We start from the raw sequence: 24281 nt of genomic DNA, 5'->3' as shown, positions 1-24281 counted from the left end.
TTATTTCCACTTGGCATGATTTACTTATTATTCCCATTATCACATCACTTTCCTACATTAGTTGTGAAGGTTTTGGCCAGCTCCACTTTGGTCAACACAACTTTCTTTTCTCTGAGGACATTCAGCATAAACTGACATTATGTAGACTGCAGCAAACAATCTGCTTGAGGAACTCAGCAGGTCAGGTAGGTTTGTGACCCAAAACATCAGCAATTCCTTTACCTTCACCTGAGTTCCTCCAGCGGATTGTCTGCAGCAACAGATTCCGACACATCATGGAAACCAGCCTCCCCTCTCTGGACTCCTGTCTATTCTTCTGGCTTCCTCAGTAAAGGAGCTAGCATAAAGGGCCCCACCCACCCTGGACATTCCCTCATCTCTCCCCTCCCATTAGGTAGAAGATTAAAAAGCCTGACAGTGTGTAATTCAAGGTTGAAGGACAGTTTCTTTCTCACTGCTTTGAGACTATTGAATTGTCCCCCCAGAATGCTAAGATGAGTTGTTGACCTCTACCCAGATAGGGCCTTACAACTTACAGTCTGTCTGTACTGCAGCTGCCCTGTAACTGTAATGCTTTATTATGCATGGTGATATTACCTTCTCAATCATTAATGTAATGAAACGATCTGAATGGACAGCATCCAAAACAGAAAAAAATCATTGGTAGATGTGACAAATGAACCAATTTATCTAATTTAGCAATTATTTGCCATCCGGGGTCTCTGTTTAGATTTCATAGACTGCAGTTTGATTTAGCACAAGAGATTCTGCTGATCCACAGCAACACACAGAAATGCTGGAGGAACCCAGCAGGTCAGGCAGCATCTGTGGAGGGAGTGGACAGTTGGCATTTCGGGTCTAGGCCCTTTGTTGGGGTTTTTGCTATCCATAGATGCTGCCTGACCTGAAGAGTTCTTCCAGCTTTTTGTGTGTGTTACTGTAGTTAGAATTAATCTGTATGGCCAATTGCTTAAAGATATTCATAAAGCTGAATCCATTCACCTGGCCCCTGTTTTTGCAGGAAAATAATTAGCACTTGTTTAATTATGCTTCATGTCATTGGTATGTCCAACAACTTTAAGAATACAAAAGTGGAGAATTGGTGATTCAGCTACAAAGCACCATCAGGACTTTAGTTCGAATAGAAGTCCTCTTGCTAATCATTTTGAGCAAGCCTCAACTTGCACCTTGATGGGTGAGGGCTAAATGGGATATAATTTATTTCTAAAGAAGGTCATCAGGAATCTAGCAGATTAAAACTGACTGTGATTATTACATATAGATAATAAACACAGATGCTTGTAAGTGATGATCAGAAAAATAGGTAAATCAAATACAGCCAGCTCTTGCCTACTTAGCTTCATTGATTCAGATGTACATCAGAACATAGAGTGAAATGAATTGTTTGTGTTAACAACCAACACAGCTCCAATCTCAAGACAGGACACGAGTACCTACAGGTAGTGATAATTTGGAGTCTGGTTTAAGGGTGTAAACTAAGCAGCTTGTATGAGGGCACACTAGCATAAGAAGTTCAACCCACAGGAATTTAGCAGAACATTGCGAGCGATAAATCTCCTTGGCTTTTTTGAGAAGACCACAGAACTACAACCAATGGAACTCTCTAATTTACATTCAGAAAGATTTTGACATTTTCACATGAACATCGTTAATATCTGAAATATAGGGAAGAGTGTGAAAGAAATCAGTAATAGGGCCAGGCATCTGTGAGAATCTGCCACTCATAACCATAGAGAGGCAGAATAAAATTAGATGTAAAAACTTCAATATGTCCCCAAAATATGAACTGGGCCCTTTAGAGCCTTAAGCTGGTCTGCTCATCCAGCTGGAGCAAGGTTAAAAGGCATCTCAAATTCAGAGAAATAAACAGGTCATTCAGCCCATTAAACCCATGCTATCAAATGCCATTTTATGCAAATCCCATTGTTCCAATCAACTCCCATTCTGCAGATTTTTCCATTCTGCTGCACACAAGGGGCAATTTGCAGAGGTCAATTAACCCCCTCCGACCTGCCGATTTCGGGGTGGGAGGAAACCCACGGGGCGATAGAAAGAACGTGCAAGCTCCACACAGTCAGCATCCAAGGTCAGGAGTGAACTCAGGTCTTTGGTGTCGTGAGACTTAGATGCTCTGCCCTATTGTTCTGATGTCATAGTTGTCAGTATGAATGGGGAAATAAAAAATTTCTTATTTAAAATCACTTCCAATCTCAAAAATGTAATGTCAAATCTAATCCCATTCAATAATCTCATTCAATATAATCCCACTTATTCAGGTTTCTCACAAGTGTATATTGAGTTTATATCATTAACACTTTATGATTATTATAGAACATAGAACACTACAACACAGTACAGGCTCTTTGGCCCACAATGTTGTGTTGAACTTTTAACTTACTCTAAGATCAATCTAACCCTTCCCTCCAACAATGCCCTCCAGTTTTCTATCATCAATATTTCTTATTTCTTAAATGTCCCTAATGCATCTGTCTATACCACCACACTCACCACTCCTTGTGTCAAAAACCTACCTCTGACATCCCCAGTCATCCTCCATTATTTCCTCCAGTCACCTTTAAATTATTCCCCCTCATATTAGCCATTTCTGCCCTGGGAAAAGTTTCTGGCTATCCACTCAATCTATGCCTATGATGATCAAAATAGAAAGGCAAAGGGTTTTTGGGGCTATGGGCCAATGTGGTGGAAGAGGAGATGAAGCCCGGGGTAGATCAACAACAATCATACTGAATGGTGGGACAGGTTTGAGGGGCTGAGTGGCCTACTGATTCTCCTTTTTGCTTGTGTTCTGATGCTGGGATCACACTGGTACATACAGTACACTCTGCGGCCACTTTGTTAGGTACAGGAAGCACCTAACAAAATGGCCACTGAGTGTATTAGATCACACTGCTTTAAGGAAACATTTCTCATTTTATCAGAATTGTGGAGCAGGTGAAGACACCTTGCTGTAAAATTATAATAACATTCACTATTGCCACGTGCTTTTGCTGGTTCTGAAGAGCCTGGCAAATATTTGGTCTCCTTTGTGCTTGGATGAGTTGAGCTGACACCAAACACAGAGCAGAGAGAGGGAATCAACAGTCTCAGCAGACTGAAAAGGCAAAGTATTAGGTGACTGTACATTCCAGCAACCTCCCCTCCCCCCCAACCATTCATTCAACATTGCGATTGTAAGTAAATGCTGGTTGTAGCAGGAACATAATTGTGCACTCCCAAATTGGCACACTATTGCAAGCAGAGCACGTCTGTTTCCATAGAGACCATGCACAAACTGTCACACGGCGAGAAATGGAACCTAAAACAATACGGAAATCTTTATTAAACATTGCAGCACCTTCACCTCAGTCACTCATTCCTTGATATATTCTTCCTCCTTTGGGTTCAAGGGTCAAGCAGAGACTTGCTATGATAGAAGCCAGCACTCACACTGAGATTTGGTGGTACTTTCCAGGAGTTATCCAGTTTGCCTGCTCAGGTAAACAGGGGCCACAGTTAAGAAGTCATGTCTAATATCCCCCCACTTTTAATCAAGACCAATCAATTAAGAGCCAATTAACAGAGGCCAGGAGTGGGGATGTTCACTAATGATCACACAATGTTCCATTCCGTAGGCACATCCTCAGCAAATGAAGCTGCCTATAGCCGCAGGCAGTAAGACTCCACACAACGTTCAGCCATGCTCTGATAAATGCTGATCAACATCTGTGCCACAGATGTCCTAGGCAACGTAGTAGTGCAATCACTCAAGACAGGTTTAATGTTCTCTCAAGGGCTTGTCTATTGGTGGGTCCTCAGCTGGCTGCAGAGGCCGATCTAGGACCCCACATACTGTACTGTGGTGCAGTGTGGGCAAGAGTAAGTGGTAGCTGTGGTTAGTGGCTGGGTCTTTTGGTCGTTCAGCCTCTCCTTTTGCAGCTGCTGCTTGCTCTTTGTGGCACAATGGAGGTCACTCTCATGTAGCACAGCTCCCTCTTGAACAGATTTCCTCCAGGCGTATCTATTGAGTGCAGTCTCCCCAGTTTTTAGATGTAATGTTGCATTTCTTCAGGCTAAGTTTGATGTCATTTTCAGAGCACTTCCTTTGCCCACTGGGGGCTTGCTGACTGTCCTTCAACTGGAAGTAAACGAACTATCTGGGGAGACATCATTTAGGCATCCAGAGGCATAACCTATCCATCAGAGTTGGTATTCATTTATCATGGCGGAGGTGCTGCTTTGTTGGAATCCTCCAGTACGCAGGTGTTAGCGTGTCTGTCCTTCCAGCTGATCCTCAAAATCTTTCATAAGGATCTTCAATGCTGCCTACTGTAGTTGGTCCATGATTCAGCTCCGTACAGTAATGTAGGAAGGACAACTGCTCTACAGACCTGTAGGTCACAATCTTCAAAGGCTCTTTTCCTTAACGTTGCATAGGCTTCTCTAGCACTACTCAGGTGTTGGACAGCAAAGGCCTCAACTGGACCAGATGGATTGCACCCCAGTATTCTGAAAGAGGTGACTGCCATTGATTTTGGAGGCATTATTAGTGACCTTTCAAGAATCACTACCTTCTGGGATGGTTACGAAGGACTGGAAAATTGCAAAAGTCACTCCACTCGTTAAGAAAGGAAGGAGGCAAAAGAGGGGAAATTATAGACCAGTCAGTGTTTTGGGAAGATGTTGGATTCTATTATTAAGGATGAGGTTTCAGGGCACTTGGAGGCACATGATAAAATAGGCCAAAGTCAGCATAGTTTCCTTAAAAACTTGCCTGACAAATCTGTTAGAATCCTTTGAGAAAATAACAGACAGGATAGACAAAGGAGAGTCAGTGGATGTCAGTTACTAGGATTTTCAGAAGGCCTTTGACCGGGTGCCACCATAAGCCTGCTAAACAAAATTAGAGCCCATGGTATGACAGGAAACATACTAGCAGGGATAGAAAATTGGCTGACTGCAGCAGGCAAAGAATGGGAATGAAGGGATCCTTTTTGTATTGGCTGCTGGTGAGTAGTGGTGTTCCACAGGGGTCGAAATTGGGACTGCTTCGTTTCACATTATATGTCATGTTTTGTGGCCAAGTTCGTGGACGATATGAAGATATGTAGGTGGAAGAGTAGTTATTGTTGAGGAAATAGGGAGTTTACAGAGGAATTTGGACAGATTAGGAGACTGGGCAAGAAAGTGGCAGATGGAATATGGTGTAAGGAAGTGTATTATGATGGAGATTGACAGAAGGAATGATGGCATAATTATTTTCTATATGGGGAAAAATAGAGAAATCTGACTGGGGATTTGGAAGTCCTTGTGCAAGAATCCTTTGAAGGTTATCTTGCAGGTTGAGTCGGTGGTAAGGAAGGCATATGCTGTACAACATTAGCATCCATTTCAAGAGGACTAGAAAACAATCGAGAGCATCCTGACTGGCTGCATCACTGCCTGGTATGGGAACTGGACCTCCTTTAATTGCAGGACTCTGCAGAGAGTGGAGTGGACAGCCCAGTGCACCTGTAGTTGTGAACTTCCCATGATTTTCAGGACATTTACAAGAATAGGTGTGTAAAAAGGGCCCAAGGGATCACTGGGGACCCAAGTCACCCATCCACAATCTATTCCAGCTGCTACCATCCGGGAAGCAGTACCACAGCATGAAAGCCAGGACCAACAGGGTCTAAGACAGCTTCTTCCAGCAGGCCATCAGACTGATGAACTCACACTGATTTGAGTGTACTCTATATTACATTGTTCTATTTATGAAATTATTATAAATTACTAAGATTACACATTGCACATTTAGATGGAGATGTAACAAAGATATTTACTCCTCATGTATGTGATGGATGTAAGAAGCCAATTCGATTCCATAATGTCGAGGATTAATGAGGCATTAGTCAGGCCACACTTTGGAGTACTGTGAGTAGTTCTGGGCTGCTTATCTAAGAAAGGGTTACATTAAAGAAAGTCTAGAAGAGGTTCACGAGAATGATCCTGCAAATGCCAGGGTTAACGTATAAGCAGCTTTTAATGACTTGGGCCTGTAGTCATTAGAGTTTAGAAGAATTGGGGGGGGGGGGAAATCTCATTGAAACTTACTGAATATTGAAAGGTCTAGAAAGATTGGATGTGGAGAGAATGTTTCCTGTAGTAGGGGAGTCTAGGAATAGAGGTCACATCCTCAAAATACAAGGACATCCCTTTCGAACAGAGATAAGGAGGAATTTCTTTAAACGCAGGGTGGTGAATCTGTGGAATTCGTTGCCATGGATGGCTGTGGAAGCCAAGTCATTGGGTAGAATTAAAGAGGAAGTTGATTGGTTCTTAATTGTGAATGGTGTTAAGAGGTTATGGGATCACATCAGGACCAGTGATGTTGTTGCTTTTCAGGCTCCTGAGGGCATCATGGACTTCCTTCCTATTGGGCACCTCCCCCATTTCTTCCCTCACAGGTTTCTGGGGTATTGGTTAGTAACATCTGGTTCAGCTGTGCTGCTGTGATTAAGAACTTCTTGAAAGTCCTCTCCCTATCAATCATTGATATCATTGGATCCTTTAGTAAGTTCTTCCCGTCCTTTGAGTGCAGGCAGTTTAATCCACAGTTACTTGGACTGCTTTGGTGGCACTGAAGAAGCCTCTTGTATCACCAGAACCTACCAGTCTCTAGATTTCCAGGGCTTTCTCAGTCCACCAAGAGTTCTTTAGCTCCCTTACCATGCATTGGACATTTGCCTTGGCTCTGGACTAAGCTTCTCTTTTGGCCTTGCTGCCGATATCATTCTGCCAGGCACAAAAGGCTTTCCTTTTCTTGGAGATAAGTTGTTCTGCTTCTGTACCAATCCAAATGTTTTCTGGACTTTTACCCAAATATACTTTTGCAGGTATTGAGGATGGTGGATTTTGGCAAACCCCATTGTTGTTTGATGTCCCCCAGATATTCCCACTGGAATTTTTCCTTATGCGAGACCTGAAGATGCTGGTGGGTGGCAGTGTCAAGCAGACTCTCAAGTTTTAGTCTTGGCTTGGTCTACCTCTTATGAAGCCTCCTCTTTTTAGTGACTCTGATGGACATGGCGGAGCAGATCAGGTGACAATCTGTTCAGCAGTCACGTGGCCCTTGTGATATTCACATCACTGTAGTCCCTAGCTCGGACAATGACATAGACAATGAGATGACACTGTTTAGATTGGAGGTGCTATCTAGGTGCCTTGAATTTGTTTTTCTAGTGGAAGATAGTGTTTGTGATGGTAAGATTTCATTCAATACATGTGGTAAGATGCAGCACTCCATTTGAGTTGATGTTGTCAACGCTTTCCTTTCCTATGGTTCCCTTCCAAAGTTGGAAGTCCCAATTTACCCTGGCAATGAAGTCCCCTAAGAGACCAATTTTATCCTCTTTGGGGGTGTTTGACAACGTTGTGTCTATTGCAAGCATACAGGCCTCTTTTTCACATTTGTGAATACAGAGCCGGTGCATAAGCACTCATGACGGTGGCCATCTGACTGTTGGCAAACAGATTGCCCTGAGACATTCACCGACCCCCAACGGGGAGTTCAGAGAGTTGATTAACAGGCTGGTTCTGAATCGCAAACCCAACGCCATGGATCCCAGCCTTGTCAGTTCCCTTCCCGTTCCAGAAGAAGGTGTAATCACCCTCCTCCTCCCTCAGCTGCCCTTCGTCTGCCAGACGGGTTTCCGAAAGAGCAGCTGGATCAATCTGATGTTTACAGTTTTCCTCTCTGGATTCCCCCAATACTAGAAAATCTAACACCCACTCTTAACATTCAATGGTCCTCACACCACTTAGTCTGCACCATCAACACCCTGTGGGTCTCCAATGACGAGACCACCAGAACCTCAACTTCAACAGCCACAGAAATACTCCTGCTACAAGAGAAGGTCAGAGGCTTTGTACTTTGTGGTGAGTAGCTCACCTTCCTGAGAGCTCAAAGCTCTTAAAACATCTACAGTGCACAATCCAGGAGCGTGAAGCGATACCCTCCCCTTGCCAGGGTGTATGCAGCTCCCCAACAGCATTCAGGAACATAGAACACAGAACACTACAGCATATCACAGGCCCTTTGGCCCACAATGATGTGCTGTCACTTAACCTACTCTAAGATCAATATTACCCTTCATTCCTACATAGCTCTCCACCTTTCTATCATCCATGTGCCTGTCTGAGAGTTTCTTAAATGCTCCTAATTTATCTGCCTCTCCCAACACCCCTTACACATTCCTCACACCCACCGCTCTCTGTGTGAAATACTTACCTCTACACCCTCTCTATCCCTTCCTCCAATCACCTTAACATTAACCATTTCTGCTCCGGGAAAAGGTCTCTGGCTGTCCACTCGATCTCTGCCTCTTATCATCTTGTACACCTGATGTGAAGCTTCACATTATCCACAAACTGGTACCCCCTCCACCAGCCTAAATATTCACTCCCTCCATGAGTAGCACACATTGTCTACATGTATATTGTCTACCAAGTACATTCATGACCGCTACGCAAGAAATGACAAGGGCATGGAAACACCGCCGCTGGCCCATCAGTATAAGTTGCTCAGTATCCTGTCTTGTTCCTCCGTCGTCACTGGATCCACATCCTGGAACTCCCTCCCTCACAGTACAGAGGGAACACCTGCACCAAATGGACAATGGCAATTTGAAATGGTAGCTCACTGCTTCCTGTGGTCATGTACGGATGGGCAGTAAATGTATTTCATACAATATTTATCAGTAAAACCTTTCAATTAATAAATAAGAGTATTAATATTCATCTGCACTCAGTGGCCACTTTATTTGATACACCTTTTTACCAGCTTGTTAATGCAAATATCTTATCAGCCAATCATGTGGCAGCTACTCAATGCATAAAAGCATACAGACATGGTCAAGAGGTTCAGTTGTTGTTCAGACCAAACAAGAGAATGGGGAAGAAATGAGATTTACGTGACTTCAACCATGGAATGATTGTTGGTGACAGATGGGGTGGTATGAGTATCTCATAAGTTGCTGATCTCCTGGGATTTTTATGCACAACAGTCTTCAACGACTAAAAGAATGGTGCAAGAAAGAAAAACATCAAGTGAGTGGCAGTAGTTCTGTGGGTGAAAATGCCTTGTTAATTACTGAGCGAGGTCAAAGGAGAATGGCCAGACTGGTTTGGGCTGACAGAAAGCCAAATAACCATGCATTACAAGAATGATGTGCAGAAGAGCATCTCTGAACACACAACACGTTGACCCTTGAAGTGGATTGGCTACAGCAGCAGAACACCACAAATGTACACGGTGGCCGCTTTGTTAGGCACAGGAGGTTCTTCATAAAGCGGCCACTGAGTGTATTTAACATACGATATTTCCAGTTTTCTTATGAAAGGAGGCTTCCAGCTCACAAAACAATTAATAGTTCCTTGTAACCCATTCTCCCAAATTATGGAAATCAGCAATCAGCCAGCTCTCTGCTTCTACTGGTCATTGATGCATTGTTTCCTAGAAAGACCAATTTCCACCCTGGATACAAATACCGCTCACTCCCCAGTGTCTCAGTGCACCGTGTACATGACCGGATCCATCGATTCTGCAAGGGGAAGGTGGCAGGCCAGGTCAGCTCCGCCCTTGCTGTGCGGCCGCCACTCCCGCCTTACCTTCTCCTTCATCTTCTCGATTTTCCGCACGGAACTGCGCCGCTGCGGTCTGTCCTCGTGCCGCAAGAGGTTCACGTTGATGTCCCCCGATTTGCTGAACTGCTTCTCCTCCTGCTTCTCGGCCTCCTTCAACTTGCTCTCCGCACTGATGCTTTCTGCGTGGTACATGTGGTAGGTTTTCATCACCTGAGCGGGCAAGAGGACAGTTGAATGGCAACCAGCTAATCTATAACTAACCAGTGCCCAGTGCCCAGTGCCTTCTGTGCATTTTGTGTGTTCTCCCAGTGACTGCACACAATTCCTCTGACTGCCTTGGTTTCTTTCCGTATCTCAAAGACATGAAGGCCGGTCAGTTAAAATAGCTCACTATGAATTACCACTAGTGTGTAGGTGACTGGGAAAGTCTGAGAGAATTGTGCAATCCTAATCCTATCTCGGCAGCAGATCAATACACACTACCTCTTGCACTGTCATTGACTTATTGTGAAACTAACTTCTGGTAATCTCTCCTCCCTCCCTTCTCTATCTTTCCATTCCCCATTCTGGCAACCCTCTCACCCTTTCTCTTCTCCTCACCTGTCCATCGCCTCCCTCTTGTGCCCCTCCTTCCCTTTCTCCATTGGTCCAATTTCCTCTCCTATCAGATTCCTTCTTCCTCAGCCCTTTACCATTTCCACCAATCACCTGCCACTTCTCACTTCACCCCTTCCCCCATCCACCACCTTTCCCCTCACCTCGTTTCACCCATCACCTGCCACTTCACCCCTTCCCCCATCCACCACCCTTCCCCTCACCTGCCACTTCACCCCTTCTCCCATCCACCACCTTTCCCCTCACCTGCCACTTCACCCATCACCTGCCACTTCACCCCTTCTCCCATCCACCACCTTTCCCCTCACCTGCCACTTCACCCCTTTCCCCATCCACCACCTTTCCCCTCACCTCGTTTCACCCATCACCTGCCACTTCACCCCTTCTCCCATCCACCACCTTTCCCCTCACCTCATTTCACCCATCACCTGCCACTTCACCCCTTCCCCCATCCACCACCTTTCCCCTCACCTCATTTCACCCATCACCTGCCACTTCACCCCTTCCCCTATCCACCACCTTTCCCCTCACCTGGTTTCACCCATCACCTGCCACTTCACCCCTTCCCCCATCCACCACCTTTCCCCTCACCTGGTTTCACCCATCACCTGCCACTTCTCACTTCACCCCTTCCCCCATCCACCACCTTTCCCCTCACCTGGTTTCACCCATCACCTGCCACTTCTCACTTCACCCCTTCCCCCATCCACCACCTTTCCCCTCACCTGGTTTCACCCATCACCTGCCAGCTTGTTCTCCCTCTCCTCTCTTCTTAACTTCTTATTCTGGCTTCTTCCACCACCTTTCCATACCCAAAATGGGGGCTGTTTATTCCCCAGTGTAGACGCTGTCTGTGTGCGTTTCTAGGATTGTGTTTTGTTTTTGCACTAATGTCTTGTGTTGCACAACTTTTTTGTTTAGGTATAATTTCTGTTCTGTGTGTTGTTTGTTCCTGTGTGCCTGTGATGCTGAGGTAAGCAAATTTTTCATTGTACCTGCACCTCACCTCACTGTTGCTGAAGACATGAAACTTAAGTTGAGTTGAACATAGAGGGAGTGAGATTGGTGGAAATGGAGGGTGATGGTTGGCACAGAGCTGGGGGATGTAAGGTATAACTTCTGTGTTGTGTCTTGCTATTCATTTTTCAGGATCTAGATGTGACAGGAAACACCAGCATTTATTGCCCATTCCTAATTTCCCCTTAGCTCAGCGGCTTGCAGACGCAACCACACTGGAATGTCTGTGGTCACATATACAACAGAGCCAGTACGCATGGAGATCGTCTCTCTTCAAACTACCATCCAGTATTCATGGTCATTAGCACTACGACTAGCTATATGATTTGTAGTTATTTTGTTAAATGCACAGATTTGACATCTCAAGATTACTAGCAACATACAAAAAAATGTTGGGGTATCTCAGCTGGTGGGGTAGCATCCACGGAGAGGAATACAGACAGTGAGCACTTTGAACTGAGATCCTTCATCAGGACTGGAAATGAAGGGGAAAGAAGCCAGAATAAGAAAATGGGGGGGGGGGGGGGGGGTTAGGGGAAGGAGTACAAGCTGGCAGGCAGTAGGTGAAACCAGTCCTTTTTAGTCCTGAGGAAGGGTGTTGGTCTGAAACATTGACTGTTTATATTCCTGCCTGACCTGTTGTGTTCCTCCAGCATTTTGTGTGTGTTGTTTTGGATTTCCAGCATTTGCAGGATCTCTTGTGTTTATGCTTGAAATTATTAATCCAGAAACCTCATCACTGGACTTCTACCGTACTCTATCCTTGAAGGTAGAGAGCAGTGTAATAAAGTTTAGAGAGGGAACCTCAGAGATTATGGTGCAGGTAGCTTGTGGTACAACTTCAACATCCAACTTCAGAAGGGGAGAACGTACCAGCGGAAGTTATTGGGACAGGAAGGCTTGATTTATGAGGAAGCATTAGACAGGCTGGGGGCTTTTTCTCCCTGGAGTCTGGAGTCTGGGAGACTCAGGTGTCATCTTATAGAGGCTTCTAAAATCGTGATGTTTAAATAAGGTACATGGTCACAGTCTTTCCCAGGGTAGGGGCTTGTAAAACTACAAGGCAAGCAATAGGTTTAAACTAAAAGGGGGAAGATTTAAGGGGCACCTAAGGGGCAGGTTTTTCATACAGAAATTGGTGAATACATGGAACAAGCTGCAGGTGGCCCCCGCTTTTTGAACGTTCAATCTACAACAACTCGCTGTTACGAAAGACTTATATTAGTACCTGTTTTCGCTAACCAAAGAGGATTTTCGTTTTTACGAAAAAAAGACGTCCGCTTTATACGTGTGTTTACCCCGAGAAAGACTACAATGACCGTGAAGCCTTGTGCGGGCAGTTGTTTGCGCATGCATGTACGTGCCTATGTGTGTACGTGTGTACGTGCTGATTTTTTTCTACAAATCGATTTTGGTTCACTGCCTTCCCGAGTTTGATAAGTGAAACTACACTTTACCTACAATATTCTACTTTATATAAGGTGTAAATTTATTATATCATTCCTGCTTTTACTATATGTTAGTGTTATTTTAGATTTTATGTGTTATTTGCTTCGATTTGGTAGTTTTTTTTTGGGTCTGTGAATGCTCAAAAGACTTTCCCATATAAATTAATGGTAATTGCTTCTTAACTTTAAGACATTTCGGATTACAAACAGTTTCACAGGGACGCTCTACCTTCGGATTGCGGGGGAAACCTGTACTGGAAGAAGTGACAGAGGTCGGTGCAACTACATAATTTAAAAGGCATTTGGGCAGGTGCATGGATAGGAAAGATTTAGAGGGATATAGGTCAAATGCAGTTAAATGGGACTAGCTCAAGTAAGCAACTGGGTTGGCATGGACAGTAGGGCTGAAGGGCCTCTGTGTAACTCTACTGATAAACAACCAATTTTCCAGCCAAGTACAGGGCATCATGCGGCCATTTATTTTCCTTTTTTTGAATCACTATTCTCAACGGAGGTGGACTAGGCCAGTCAGTCAGATTAATATTCCATCTGAAACTCTATTTGAGATGACTTGGTGATTAATTTGTTGCCCGGAAGGATTTTATTTCAGTACATTCCTTTCAATCGACTCTGGGCTGAGACTGCCGTCCAACCTTGACGCTGCTCCCTCAATTTATCAAGATAACAGTTTCATCACAGTTCAATACATTGCTGATCACCTTCAAGGCGACTTCTGTAACACTCAATGGAAGTGCCATTAAGGGTATGGCGTCTATCACCGGCCTACAGGAGAGAAATCACAGCTGAAAAATTCAGGCCTATTCGTCCAGGAAAGGGTCCAGGTACCTTGCAAGTTTTGTGCTGTGGTCTATGAAAAAATGGAGCACTATGTGGGAGGGAAGGGTGAGGTTGATATTAGAGTAGGTTAAAAGGTTGGCACAGAACTGTGAGCTGGACGTCCTTACTGTCCTTACATTAGCTCTACATTCTATTATTATAATGAAACTGAAGATAAAGGGATGCAAGGCCAGGTCACTGTGGCACAGCATGCCCTGCACTCAGCAGTTCCAATCTGGGAATATTGAGAGAAGAATGAGGAAAGCAATTTAGGGGGGATTGGTTACAATTGCACACTGTTTTGGTGCCGTTAGCAAAGAAAGAATATTGGAGGCAATCCAGGAGAGATCAATTCCTCAGAAAAGATCGTTGTTCTGTCAAAACAGGCTAAATAGGTTGGGTGTACATATTATTTGTTTCATTAGTGGAGATCTCATTGAAACCTACTGAATACTGGACACAGTGGACATGCAGAGAATGCAGGCACATCTAGGATCCAAGGATAAAGGGATATCGAGTTAGAACAGAGGTGAAGTGGATTTTTTCAGCCAGGGGGTGGTGGATCTGTGGAATTCATTGCCACACTGAGCTGTGGAGACCAAGTTATTGCATTAATTAAGGCAGAGACTGATGGGGTCTTGATTAATAAGGGGGTTAAAGGTTATGGGGAGAAAGTTGCAGAATGGGGTTGAAAAAAAAATTAGACAGGATTGAACATCCAAATGGCCTAATTCTGCTTCTATATCTTTTGATCTTATGGGCAGGGTAAAGGTGAAGTGTTACAATGCGCCAAGGAAGCGAGCCCAAGTGCGCAGGCATGGAGATTCAGTTTGGCTACTTACACGGGCGTAAACACCAAACAGCAAACAGGAGGGATCTTCCCACCCCATAAAGGGCTGACAGGTATAGGCTTCGCTTGGGAAACGTGGAATGTAAGATGGATGTGCATTGATTTGGGCAGTTTGAGTTGGACTGCCGAGTGGTTGATAATACTCTCAATCTCAAATGGTCCCACGAAGCGAGGGGCAAGTTTCTTGGATTCATTCTTGAGGGGGATGCCTTTAGAAAAGAGCCAAACCTTCTGCCCAGGCCAACAATCAGGTGCAGGAGTTCAATGGCGATCGGCAATCCTCCGGTTGTGGTCGGCTGAGCAGAGCAGGGTCGCGAGCGCATCCTTCCAGAAGTTGCGGCACCGGCGGAGATGGGCCTGAACTGAAGGCACAGCAATATCATCTTCATGAGCGGAGAACACAGGGGGTTGGTAACCGAGGGAGCATTCAAAGGGAGACATTCCAGTGGTGGCGCTGACCAGGGAGTTGTGGGTGTACTCTACTCATGCGAGATGGCTGCTCCAGGCAGACGGGTTGTTGGCGCTTACGCAGCGCAGCGCTGCTTCCAAATCTCGGTTTGCCCGTTCTGTTTGACCGTTCATCTGTGGATGAAGGCTGAATGACAGACGTACTGAGGCACGAAGGGCTTGACAAAAAGATCTCCAGACCTGAGAGATGAATTGGGGGCCCCGGTCAGAAATAATGTCCGAGGGAATTCTATGAAGGCGGAAGACATGATGAACAAAGAGGTCAGCTGTCTCACGGGCTGTAGGGAGTTTGGGAAGGGCTACGAAGTGCACAGCTTTGGAGAAGCGGTCCACCATGGTGAGTACAGCAGTGTTCCCATGTGAAGGGGGTAGTCCCATAACAAAGTCCAGCACAGTGTGAGACCAAGGACGGCTAGGAACAGGTAGGGGACGAAGCAATCCAGCAGGTGGTCGGTAGGAGGCTTTTCCACGGGCACAAACAGAACAGGCAGAGACAAAGGAACGGGTATCAGTGTCCATGGAGGGCCATCAGAAATGTCTCTTCAGAAGGGACAGTGTTCGATCCTGGGATGGCAAGCGAAATGAGACGTGTGCCCCCACTGGAGAAACTGTGATCAAACGGAGTCCGGCACAAAGAGGCAATTGGAGGGTCCATTGCCTGGGTCAGGCTGAGTCCGTTGAGCCTCTTTGACTATGGCCTCGATCTCCCAGGTGAGGGCAGCCACTACACAGGATGGTGGAAGGATGGGCTCTGGGTTGGGAAGGCCCTCCTCAGAAATGTATTGAGCATCAGGCTTCCTGTTCTTGGACCCTGGATGATAGGTGAGTGTAAATCTGAACCGGCCAAAAAATAATGCCCAACAGGCTTGACCGGAATTCAGGCATTTGGCGATTTGGATATGTTCGTGCCATCGATCCAGATGACAAACGGATGTTCCGCTCCCTCCAGCCAGTGCCTCCACTCCTCCAAAGCAAGTTTGACTGCCAGTAACTCCCGGTTCCCTATGTCGTAATTTCGTTTGGCAGGGGATAGCCAGCGAGAAAAGAAGGCACAGGGATGAAGTTTTTGGTCAGGGCCTGAACGTTGTGAGAGGACCGTTCCCACCCCAGAGTGGAAGGTGTCGATCTCCACAATGAATTGACAAGAGGGGTCTGGTTGGACCAGGATGGGAGCGGATGTGAAATGCCTCTTCAGCTCTGAGAAGGCAGCGTCCTCCTTGTTGTCCCAGTGAAAAGGAGTCACAGGAGAGGTGAGTCGAGTAAGGAGCACTGCCACCCGGCTGCAATCACTGATGAAGCGACGATAAAAGTTTGCGAACCCCAGAAATCGCTGGAGTTGCTTGAGCATCGTGGGTTTTGGCCACTCCGCCAGCGCCCGGATCTTTTCCAGATTCGCCTTCACTTGCCTGTTCTCGATGATGTATCCTAAGAAACTGACAGAACGGACATGAAACTTGCACTCCTCAGCCTTTACGAATAGTAAAGCCTCTGCAGAACCTGACGGACAAGGTGGATGTGTTCCTGAAGACTGCTAGAGAAGATTAAGATGTCATCCAAATAAATAGACACAAAGCAGTTAATAAAATCTCTAAGGACATCGTTTATCAGGGCTTGGAAAACGGTGGGGGCCTTAGTGAGGCTGAATCGCATGACCAGGTATTTGAAGTGAGGTGTGTTAAAAGCTGTTTTCTACTCATCTCCCTCCCTTATCCTGACCAGATGATAGGCACTTCGTAGGTCCAACTTGGAAAAGATGGTGGCTCTGTGAAGTGGCTCAAAAACAGAGTTGAGAAGTGGTAGTGGGTATTTGTTCTTTACGGTTATGCTATTTAGGCCTCAGTAGTCAATGCAGGGATGCAAAGAAACATCTTTCTTCCCCACAAAGAAGAAACCTGTGCCAACAGGGGAGGATGAGAGTCGGATAATGCCGCTGCGAGTGATTCATTTAAGTAAGTCTCCATTGTTTCCGTTTCTGGCTGGGAGGACACGTTATACAGCTGACTGGTGGGTAGAGGAGCTCTGGGGAGAATGTCAACAGCACAATCATAAGGGCAGTGTGGAGGCAGGGAAAGAGCCCGTTGTTTGCTGAACACCTCCCCTAGATCGTGGTACTCGGCTGCAACCTTGGATTTCAGAGGCAGACGAGGTCGCGGTGACTTCTACAGGGGAAAGGGCCGACAGGAGACAAGTGGAGTCACAGAACGGATGCCAGCTGGCTATCTTCCCAGTGGACCAATCAATGTGGAGATTATGGCGGCTTAACCAGGGGTACCCAAGACGCTAAGAGCTTGAGGAGAGGAAACTAGGTTAAATCGTACCTGTTCCCGATGGTTCCCAGAGAGAATAAGAGACAGGGGTGGTGTGCAGTGAGTGACTCAGGCCAGAAGTCTACCATCCAGTGCCCATGCTTCCAGAGGGGTAATCAATGGCTCCCAAGGAATTCTGGCCTGGGAGGAACTATGTCTTCCACCAACAGGTTTCTCTCGGCGCCGGAGTCCACTAGAGCTGACAGAAGCAGGGACTGTTGGTTATTACTTAAGGTAACTTGGATCTGCATCTGGGTTCGAGGGACAGAAGGGAATGTTGTCTGGCTCGCCAGGGTCCCCCTTTCTACCGGTGAGCCCTCCCTTTTGGCCAAAGGGAACAGGCAGCACGGAAGTGGCTGGACTGGCTGCAATAGAGAGACTCCCCCCGATCGCAATCTCCGGAGCTGCTCTGTGGGAGAAAGACGGTTCTGCCCCAGCTCCGTTGGTTCCTCTCCCGGGCTGGTGGAAATGGCCGGGCTGGGAGCTAATCCAGGAGCTGGAGGAGAGGAGAGGCTTGTGTTGGTGGGAAATGGTAAAGTGGTGGACGACCAGTTCTCTCCCTCTGGCGTTCTCGAAGACGTTTGTCCAGCCTGGCGGCTAGGGAGATCAATGAATCCAGGCTGTCAGTGTCATCCCCCGCTGCCAACTCGTCCTCCACCATTTTTCTGAGGCCATTCCGGAATACCCCTTGGAGTGCCTCATCATTTCGCCCCGAGTCGGCCGCTAACGTCCGGAACTCCACAGAATACTCGGCGACACTGCGGGAGCCCTGACGGAGGGGGAGTAGATACTTAGCGGCATCTTTACCACGGGCGGGGTGGTCAAAGATCTTTCTCATCTCTGTGATAAAGGTGGGGAATGAAGAGCAGATACCCGGCTGATTGTCCCAAACAGCTGTAGTCCACACTAAGGCACTTCCCCGCAACAACCCCATGATATAAGCCACCTTAGATTTGCCCGTGGTGTACGTGGATGACTGCTGATCGAACATCAAGGAGCATTGCAGAAGGAAGGCCCGGCACTTCCCCAAGTCCCCAGCGTTGTGCTCCAGTTCAGGAACGTGCAGCTCTCTTGCCGGGGGTGTTGCTGACTACAGACTGTCTGGACTGGTTCGACAGCGTTCCAGGAGTGGATACACGGTCCACCTGGTCACTGATCTTCGTTATGTTAGTGGACAGGGAACGGAGGTTCTCCACAACATCCCAGAGGAGTTGATCGTGCAGACCCAGCAGGGAGCCCTGGCTGGCGAGGGCTTGTTGCAGGGTCTTCGTATCCGCTGGGTCCAGTTTTGGCCAGTTTGTTCTGTTACCCTGAGTGAAGGAAGTGAACCCAAGTGCAGGACACAGGCACGGAGATTCAGTTTGGATCCTTACACGGGCGTAAACGCCGAACAGCAAACAGGAGGGATCTTGACAAGGAGCCCTGATAGAGCCCTGACGGAGCCTTAACTCAGAGACTTGACATGGAGTCTTGACTCAGAGAGATGGAGTCTCATAGGTAAACCTTGAAACTGGAGCTAAACTTAGAACAAATGGCTCTAAGCGGTCGGGAAACGTAGTTATCTCACAGGAAAAAGACCAACGAACTGGTGACGAGTGGTTGTGACGCTGGCGTTCTTACACTGTAGTTCTTGATGGAAACCAGGTGTGCTGTTATCAAAGCCAATTAGAAATAATTGGGAAATAAATGGTCAAAACCATGGCACAATCAATGGAAATTAGGAGCAAGATAGGGAAATAAACGATTGGGACCATGACACGAAAATGTTTCCACGAGTTTGACAGTCCCGAATACAGGGACACAGTAATGAGATAAGGGGATGGTCATTTAAAACTGAGCTCTGTAGAATTCTCTTCTCACAGAGTGTGATGAATCTCTGAAGTTCTTTATCACAGAGGAAATGGAAGTATGTATTTAAAATGGAGGCAGGGACATTTTGGAAAGATTGTGGTTTTGATGGATTTTGGGATCTGGCACAGGAGTTCAGTTCAAAGTAAGTTTATATCAAAGTAGCTATATGTTACCATCCTCTACTCTGAGATTCATTTTCTTGTAGGCATTCAAATTAGAACAAAGAGATACAATAAAATCAATGACAAAACTACACCCAAAGACTGGCAAACAACCAATGTGCAAAAGAAGACAAACTGTGCAAATACAAAAAAAAACAAATAAAAAACAGAATAATAGATAAATAATACTGAGACCATGAGGTACTGAGTCCTCAAAAATGAGTCTGTACTTTGTGGAATCAGTTCAAAGTTGATGTGAGTGTAGTCATCCACATTGGTTCAGGAGCCTGATGGTGGAAGGGTAATAACTGTTCCTGAACCTTCTTGTGTGGGTGTGAGAAGAGGCTCTAGATGGGCAGAAAGCACAAGAATGGGCCGTTGTGAAGACTCTACAGTGTGGGTGACCAGGCAATGGTGTCTTGACAAGGAGGAAAGGCTCATCAGAAGCTAGCAAGAAGACAGGTAATATTTTAGAGTGACACTGGACTTGGAGCAGACAACGCCATATGCCCATACTCACAGTGTACAGCTCGTTGGTGACCTTCAGCAGCTCCTCATGCATTTGTTGGCCGATCTCCTTGCTCTGCAAACAATGAGAAATAGAGTGTTAATTGAACACAACCCTCTCTGTGACACCACCACCAGGACATGCCAGGGGCTAGGATGTTAACCTGCAGAATTTGGTGCATTCAGCAGACAAGCACATGTGCCTGTGTCTGTGATGACAAACTCACTTTGTGATGTTAGACTGCTGTCACCAGCCTTAATCTCTCACCTACCTTGATGACCTTGGGTGGGGTGGGGGGGGGGCGAGTTGTGGAAAGTCCTCAGTCAGGAGGTTTCATGTCTACCTTCCGTAGGAAGTTTTATATGCTATCACCCACATCTTCAACAAAAAGCTCCAACCCATGAGATCCCACAGATAATGAACATCCGTGAAATCTCCTGAATATTACTGGACCCCTCATGCCTCACCCATGAGATCCCACAGATGCCAATGGTCTTGTGTAAAATTCCTGACTCATTTTGAGCATACACTCTGCCTGTCTGGACCCTGAGCCTCTTGCTTTCTCTGCCCGTCGGTGCCCCTGCACCAGGACGCTGAGTGTGGACAGACTGACTGTAAGCCAGCAAGTTCACTTTTCCATTCCTCATCAGTTCATCCCAACATTTCCCTTCCTGTTTGACATGAAGTAAAATGCAAGGGTGCATGTGTTTGAGTGGAAGGGTAGGGTGTTAGGTCTATGAAGTAGTTTATTTCCAGTTGTTATTTGATTACTCCCTGCCTCAACCATACTCAACATCATATAATTAAATTCAGGCAGATTATCCTGCAACTTAATTCAATCTTGGAGGTGCCAATTCAGGCTAATAACTACACAAACAGATTGTAGCCCAAATCAGGCTCTCAATCACCCACAGTGCAGTTACAGAAGAAGGCCATAGAGTGATAGAGAGCTACAGCACACACATGGAACACTCGGCTTATCCAGTCCTTGCCAAACTGTTACTCTGCCTAATGCCATTGACCTGCACCAGCACCATTGCCCTCCAAACCCTTCCTGCCCATGTACTTCTCTTAAATGTTGAAATCTAAACTGCATGCACCATTTACACTGGCAGCTCTCGTTCTGCACTTTCATCACCTCATGTTCCTCTTAAACATTTCACCTTTCACCCTTAACCTATGCCCTCTAGTTCTTGTACAGGACCTCCTGGACAAATGCCTGCAGCTATAGTATCCCATAATATTAAGATGGAACATTATCCACCAAGAGAAGGAGGATAGACTGACGGTTTTCCCTGCTGTTCAGTTTCTGCTTGTTAGCATGTTGAACCTTGTTAGTGACAGCTAACTCAGGTACTGGTGATAGTGACACAGGACCACTGATTTCAGGTCAGTTCCATCACAGAGTAACATCTCCCATCTACACCGCTCCATCAAATACACTCAGTATTGATTAAACACTGAGTAAAGTATTTTCAATCTTGTCCTGGACATCCCAGCGAGGGGAACCGTGAACTTCAGACCTCTGCTGTCAAGCCTGTTGAAATGTACACTTCAATGAGATCATCTCACCTTCTAAAGTGTCTGGTTAATCTCTCCACACCAGGCAAACTTGCTGTCACACAGATCAATCTGGGGAACATCCACTGGAATAAATCCTTTCTAGGTAGGGAGAGGAGCCCTGTACACAATTACCCAGTCGTTGCCTCACCAATGCCCCCATCTTTGTTCCATATTGTCTCGATAAAGGCCCCTAAATTCTTACTGCATGTGCATGGTATCTTTCTGTGTTTTTGTTTGTTCTTATTTTGATCTATGTTTTTTCTTTGTGTTTAATTTATGTTTTTCTTGTGAAAGCTGCTTATATGAAGCCATGTCATAAACACAAGATATTCTGCAGATGCTGTAGATCCAGAGAACACGGACAAAATGGTGGAGGAACTCAACAAGTTAGGCAGCATCTACGGAGAGGAGTAGGCAGACAGTGTTTCAAAGTTCAAAGTGCATTTATTATCAAAGTATGTATACATTATACAATCCTGCCATTTGTCTCCTTACAGGCAACCACAAAACAAGAAACCATTAAAACAAAAGAAACCATTAAAAAATGACAAACACTCAACATGCACAGAGAGATTTAAAAAAAAAACTGTGCAAGCAATAAATGTGATGAAACAGCATTCAGAACAGAAGTGAGTCCAGAGACACAGAGCTCAGAGCAGCCGGAGCAGGCACACAGCCTCAGTGTCAGCGCAGCAAAGAGCAGAATCGGCCCAGGCCCAGGACCTTGTCACCTTGCCTCTTCAATCCATTCAGCCTGGTGTCTAAATCGTCCAAATGTCGGGTCATTCTTTGCTCTAAGACCCAGGCCCTGACTCATCGATACACTCTGGGACTGGAGCCCACAGTCAAGTTTTGGCCCGTCCCTCACCTTTCCAAATTGGCCCGGTGCTTCGATTGATCCATCTTTGCCTTTGATTTAGGTAGACTGTCTGTCTCAAGCATGCCTCAACCTCGCTCCGACCACATCCCTTGAACAAGTCTTAAACTTGCTTGCTCACAGCCACACACCTTGACCCTCGAGTCAGCCTTGCCTTCACTGACCTCTTCAGTGTTTACGTTGATCATTTACCCCAAAATTTTTACAGAAGTGTTATTAATAAGGTATTTAGTTTTTCTTGCTTTGAGAACCGTCAGAAATCTGAATCCCTGCCCCCTGCTCCAATCCCTCACCCACTCACTTATCCTCAACCTCATTCTATTCCTATTCTCACTGTCATGTGGCACAGGCAGTAATTCTGAGATGACTACCTTTGTGGTCCTTCTTCTCAACTTCCTTTCTAACTCCCTGTAGTCTGTTTTCAGGACCTCCTCCCTTTTCCTACCTATGTCGTTAGTACCAATATGTACCACGGCCTCTAGCTGTTCTCCTTCCCACTTCAGGATATTGTGGACATGACCAGAAACACCATGGACCCTGATACCTAGAAGACAAACTACCATCTGTGCTTCTTTCCTGAGTCCACAGAATCGCCTGTCTGTCCCCCGAGCCATACAGTCCCCTATCACTGCTACCATCCTCTTCCCTTCCCTACCCTTCTGAGCCACAGGGCCAGACTCTGTGCCAGAGGCACGGCCACTGTCGCTTCCCCCAGGTAGGCTGTCCCCCCAACAGTACTCAAACAGGAGTACTTATTGTCAAGGGGTACAGCCACAGGGGTACTCTCTAGTACCTGACTCTTCCCCTTCCCCCTCCTGACTGTGACCCACTTTTCCATCTCCCGTGGCCCTGGTGTGACCATCTGCCTATGACTCCTTTCTATCACCTCCTCGCTCTCCCTAACCAGGTGAAGGTCATTGAGTTGCATCTCCAGTTCCCTAACTCGGTTCCTTAGGAGCTGCAGCTTGACATACCTGGTGCAGAAATGTCCGTACGGGAGGCTGGGAGACTCCAGGACCTCCCACATCTGACACCGTGCACAGAACACTGGCCTCACACACATACTACTTCCTTTCCACAATTAACAAAGGTAAACCTACCTTGCCTTATCTCATTACCGCCTAAGCCCGTTGAGCCAAAGCCCTACCACTCTGCTGCCTCTCACTCCGTTGCCCACTCCGAATGCTGTCCACTGGATATGGCAGTCTTCTTTTTAAACCTTTTGTGCTCCACTGGCTGACGCCACGCGCCTGCGCAGTCTTGCCTCTCTTTCACCCCGAGCAGTAAAACTGTCTTTGCTCTGGAAATCAGCCATTCACTCGCAGCTTTCTTGCTTCAAATCAAAACCCATTGATACGTTTGTACATCAGATTTTTGAATTTAATGATATTATGGGGGTGGGGGGAGAAACAGCATGATAGTATAGTGGTTTGTGTAATGTTATTACAATGCCAGTGATTACTGATTGGGGTTCAATTCCCGCCTCTGTCTGTGAGGATTTTGTATATTCTCCCCATGGCCGTGTAGGTTTCCTCCTGGTGCTCTGGTTTCCTCCCACATTCCAAAGATGTATGGTTAGGGAGGTGTTAGTGAGTTGTGGGTATGCTACGTTGGTGCCAGAAGCATGTGAACGCTTGCCGGCTGCCTAACACAACCATTGCTGATTTGATATGATACAAGTGACACATATAACTGTATGTTTTGATGTACTTGTGACAAATAAAGTGAATCTTTAGATCTTTAAAGCTTGCTCGTACGTAGGGGAGTCCATAGGCAGGCATTCATTAACTAGGGACAGTTTGTAATCCCCAATTTCATGCTCTATGTTTGCTTAATAATAATTTTTGTGGCACTTTATCAAATGCCTTCTGAAAGTCCAAGTTCACCTTTTATTAATTTTGCTGTTACAATTTTTTTTTAAATTCCAACAGATTTGTCAAACATGGATCCACTTTCCTCTGCCAGTTCTGTTATTATTTTCTAAGTGTCCTATTACCATATTCCTAATTACAGATTCTAGTATTTCCAACTACTGAGATATTTCAGGTTAACTGGTTTATAGTTTATCTCTTCCTCCCTTCTCAGGAAGTGGGCATAACATTTATTATCTCTGCCTATGCCTCTTGTTGGCTTGG

The 24281-nt window shown here is 46.0% G+C and overlaps 1 protein-coding gene across 1 annotated transcript in view; it reads right to left on the bottom strand.

The window, feature by feature from the left end:
• LOC132377932 (SLIT-ROBO Rho GTPase-activating protein 3) overlaps nucleotides 1–24281 on the bottom strand; it is a 304499-nt gene that overhangs the window by 133543 nt on the left and 146675 nt on the right. Inside the window, exons 4-5 of the mRNA XM_059944422.1 lie at nucleotides 19719–19781; nucleotides 9670–9855 (exon numbers count right to left, since the gene is read on the bottom strand). Coding sequence (XP_059800405.1) covers nucleotides 9670–9855; nucleotides 19719–19781 — 249 coding nt within the window. The remainder of the gene's footprint in view (nucleotides 1–9669; nucleotides 9856–19718; nucleotides 19782–24281) is intronic.

Source organism: Hypanus sabinus, chromosome 19, assembly GCF_030144855.1.
Source record: "Hypanus sabinus isolate sHypSab1 chromosome 19, sHypSab1.hap1, whole genome shotgun sequence".
NCBI classification, from domain to species: Eukaryota; Metazoa; Chordata; class Chondrichthyes; order Myliobatiformes; family Dasyatidae; genus Hypanus; species Hypanus sabinus.
This window is presented reverse-complemented; position numbering and strand designations above follow the sequence as displayed.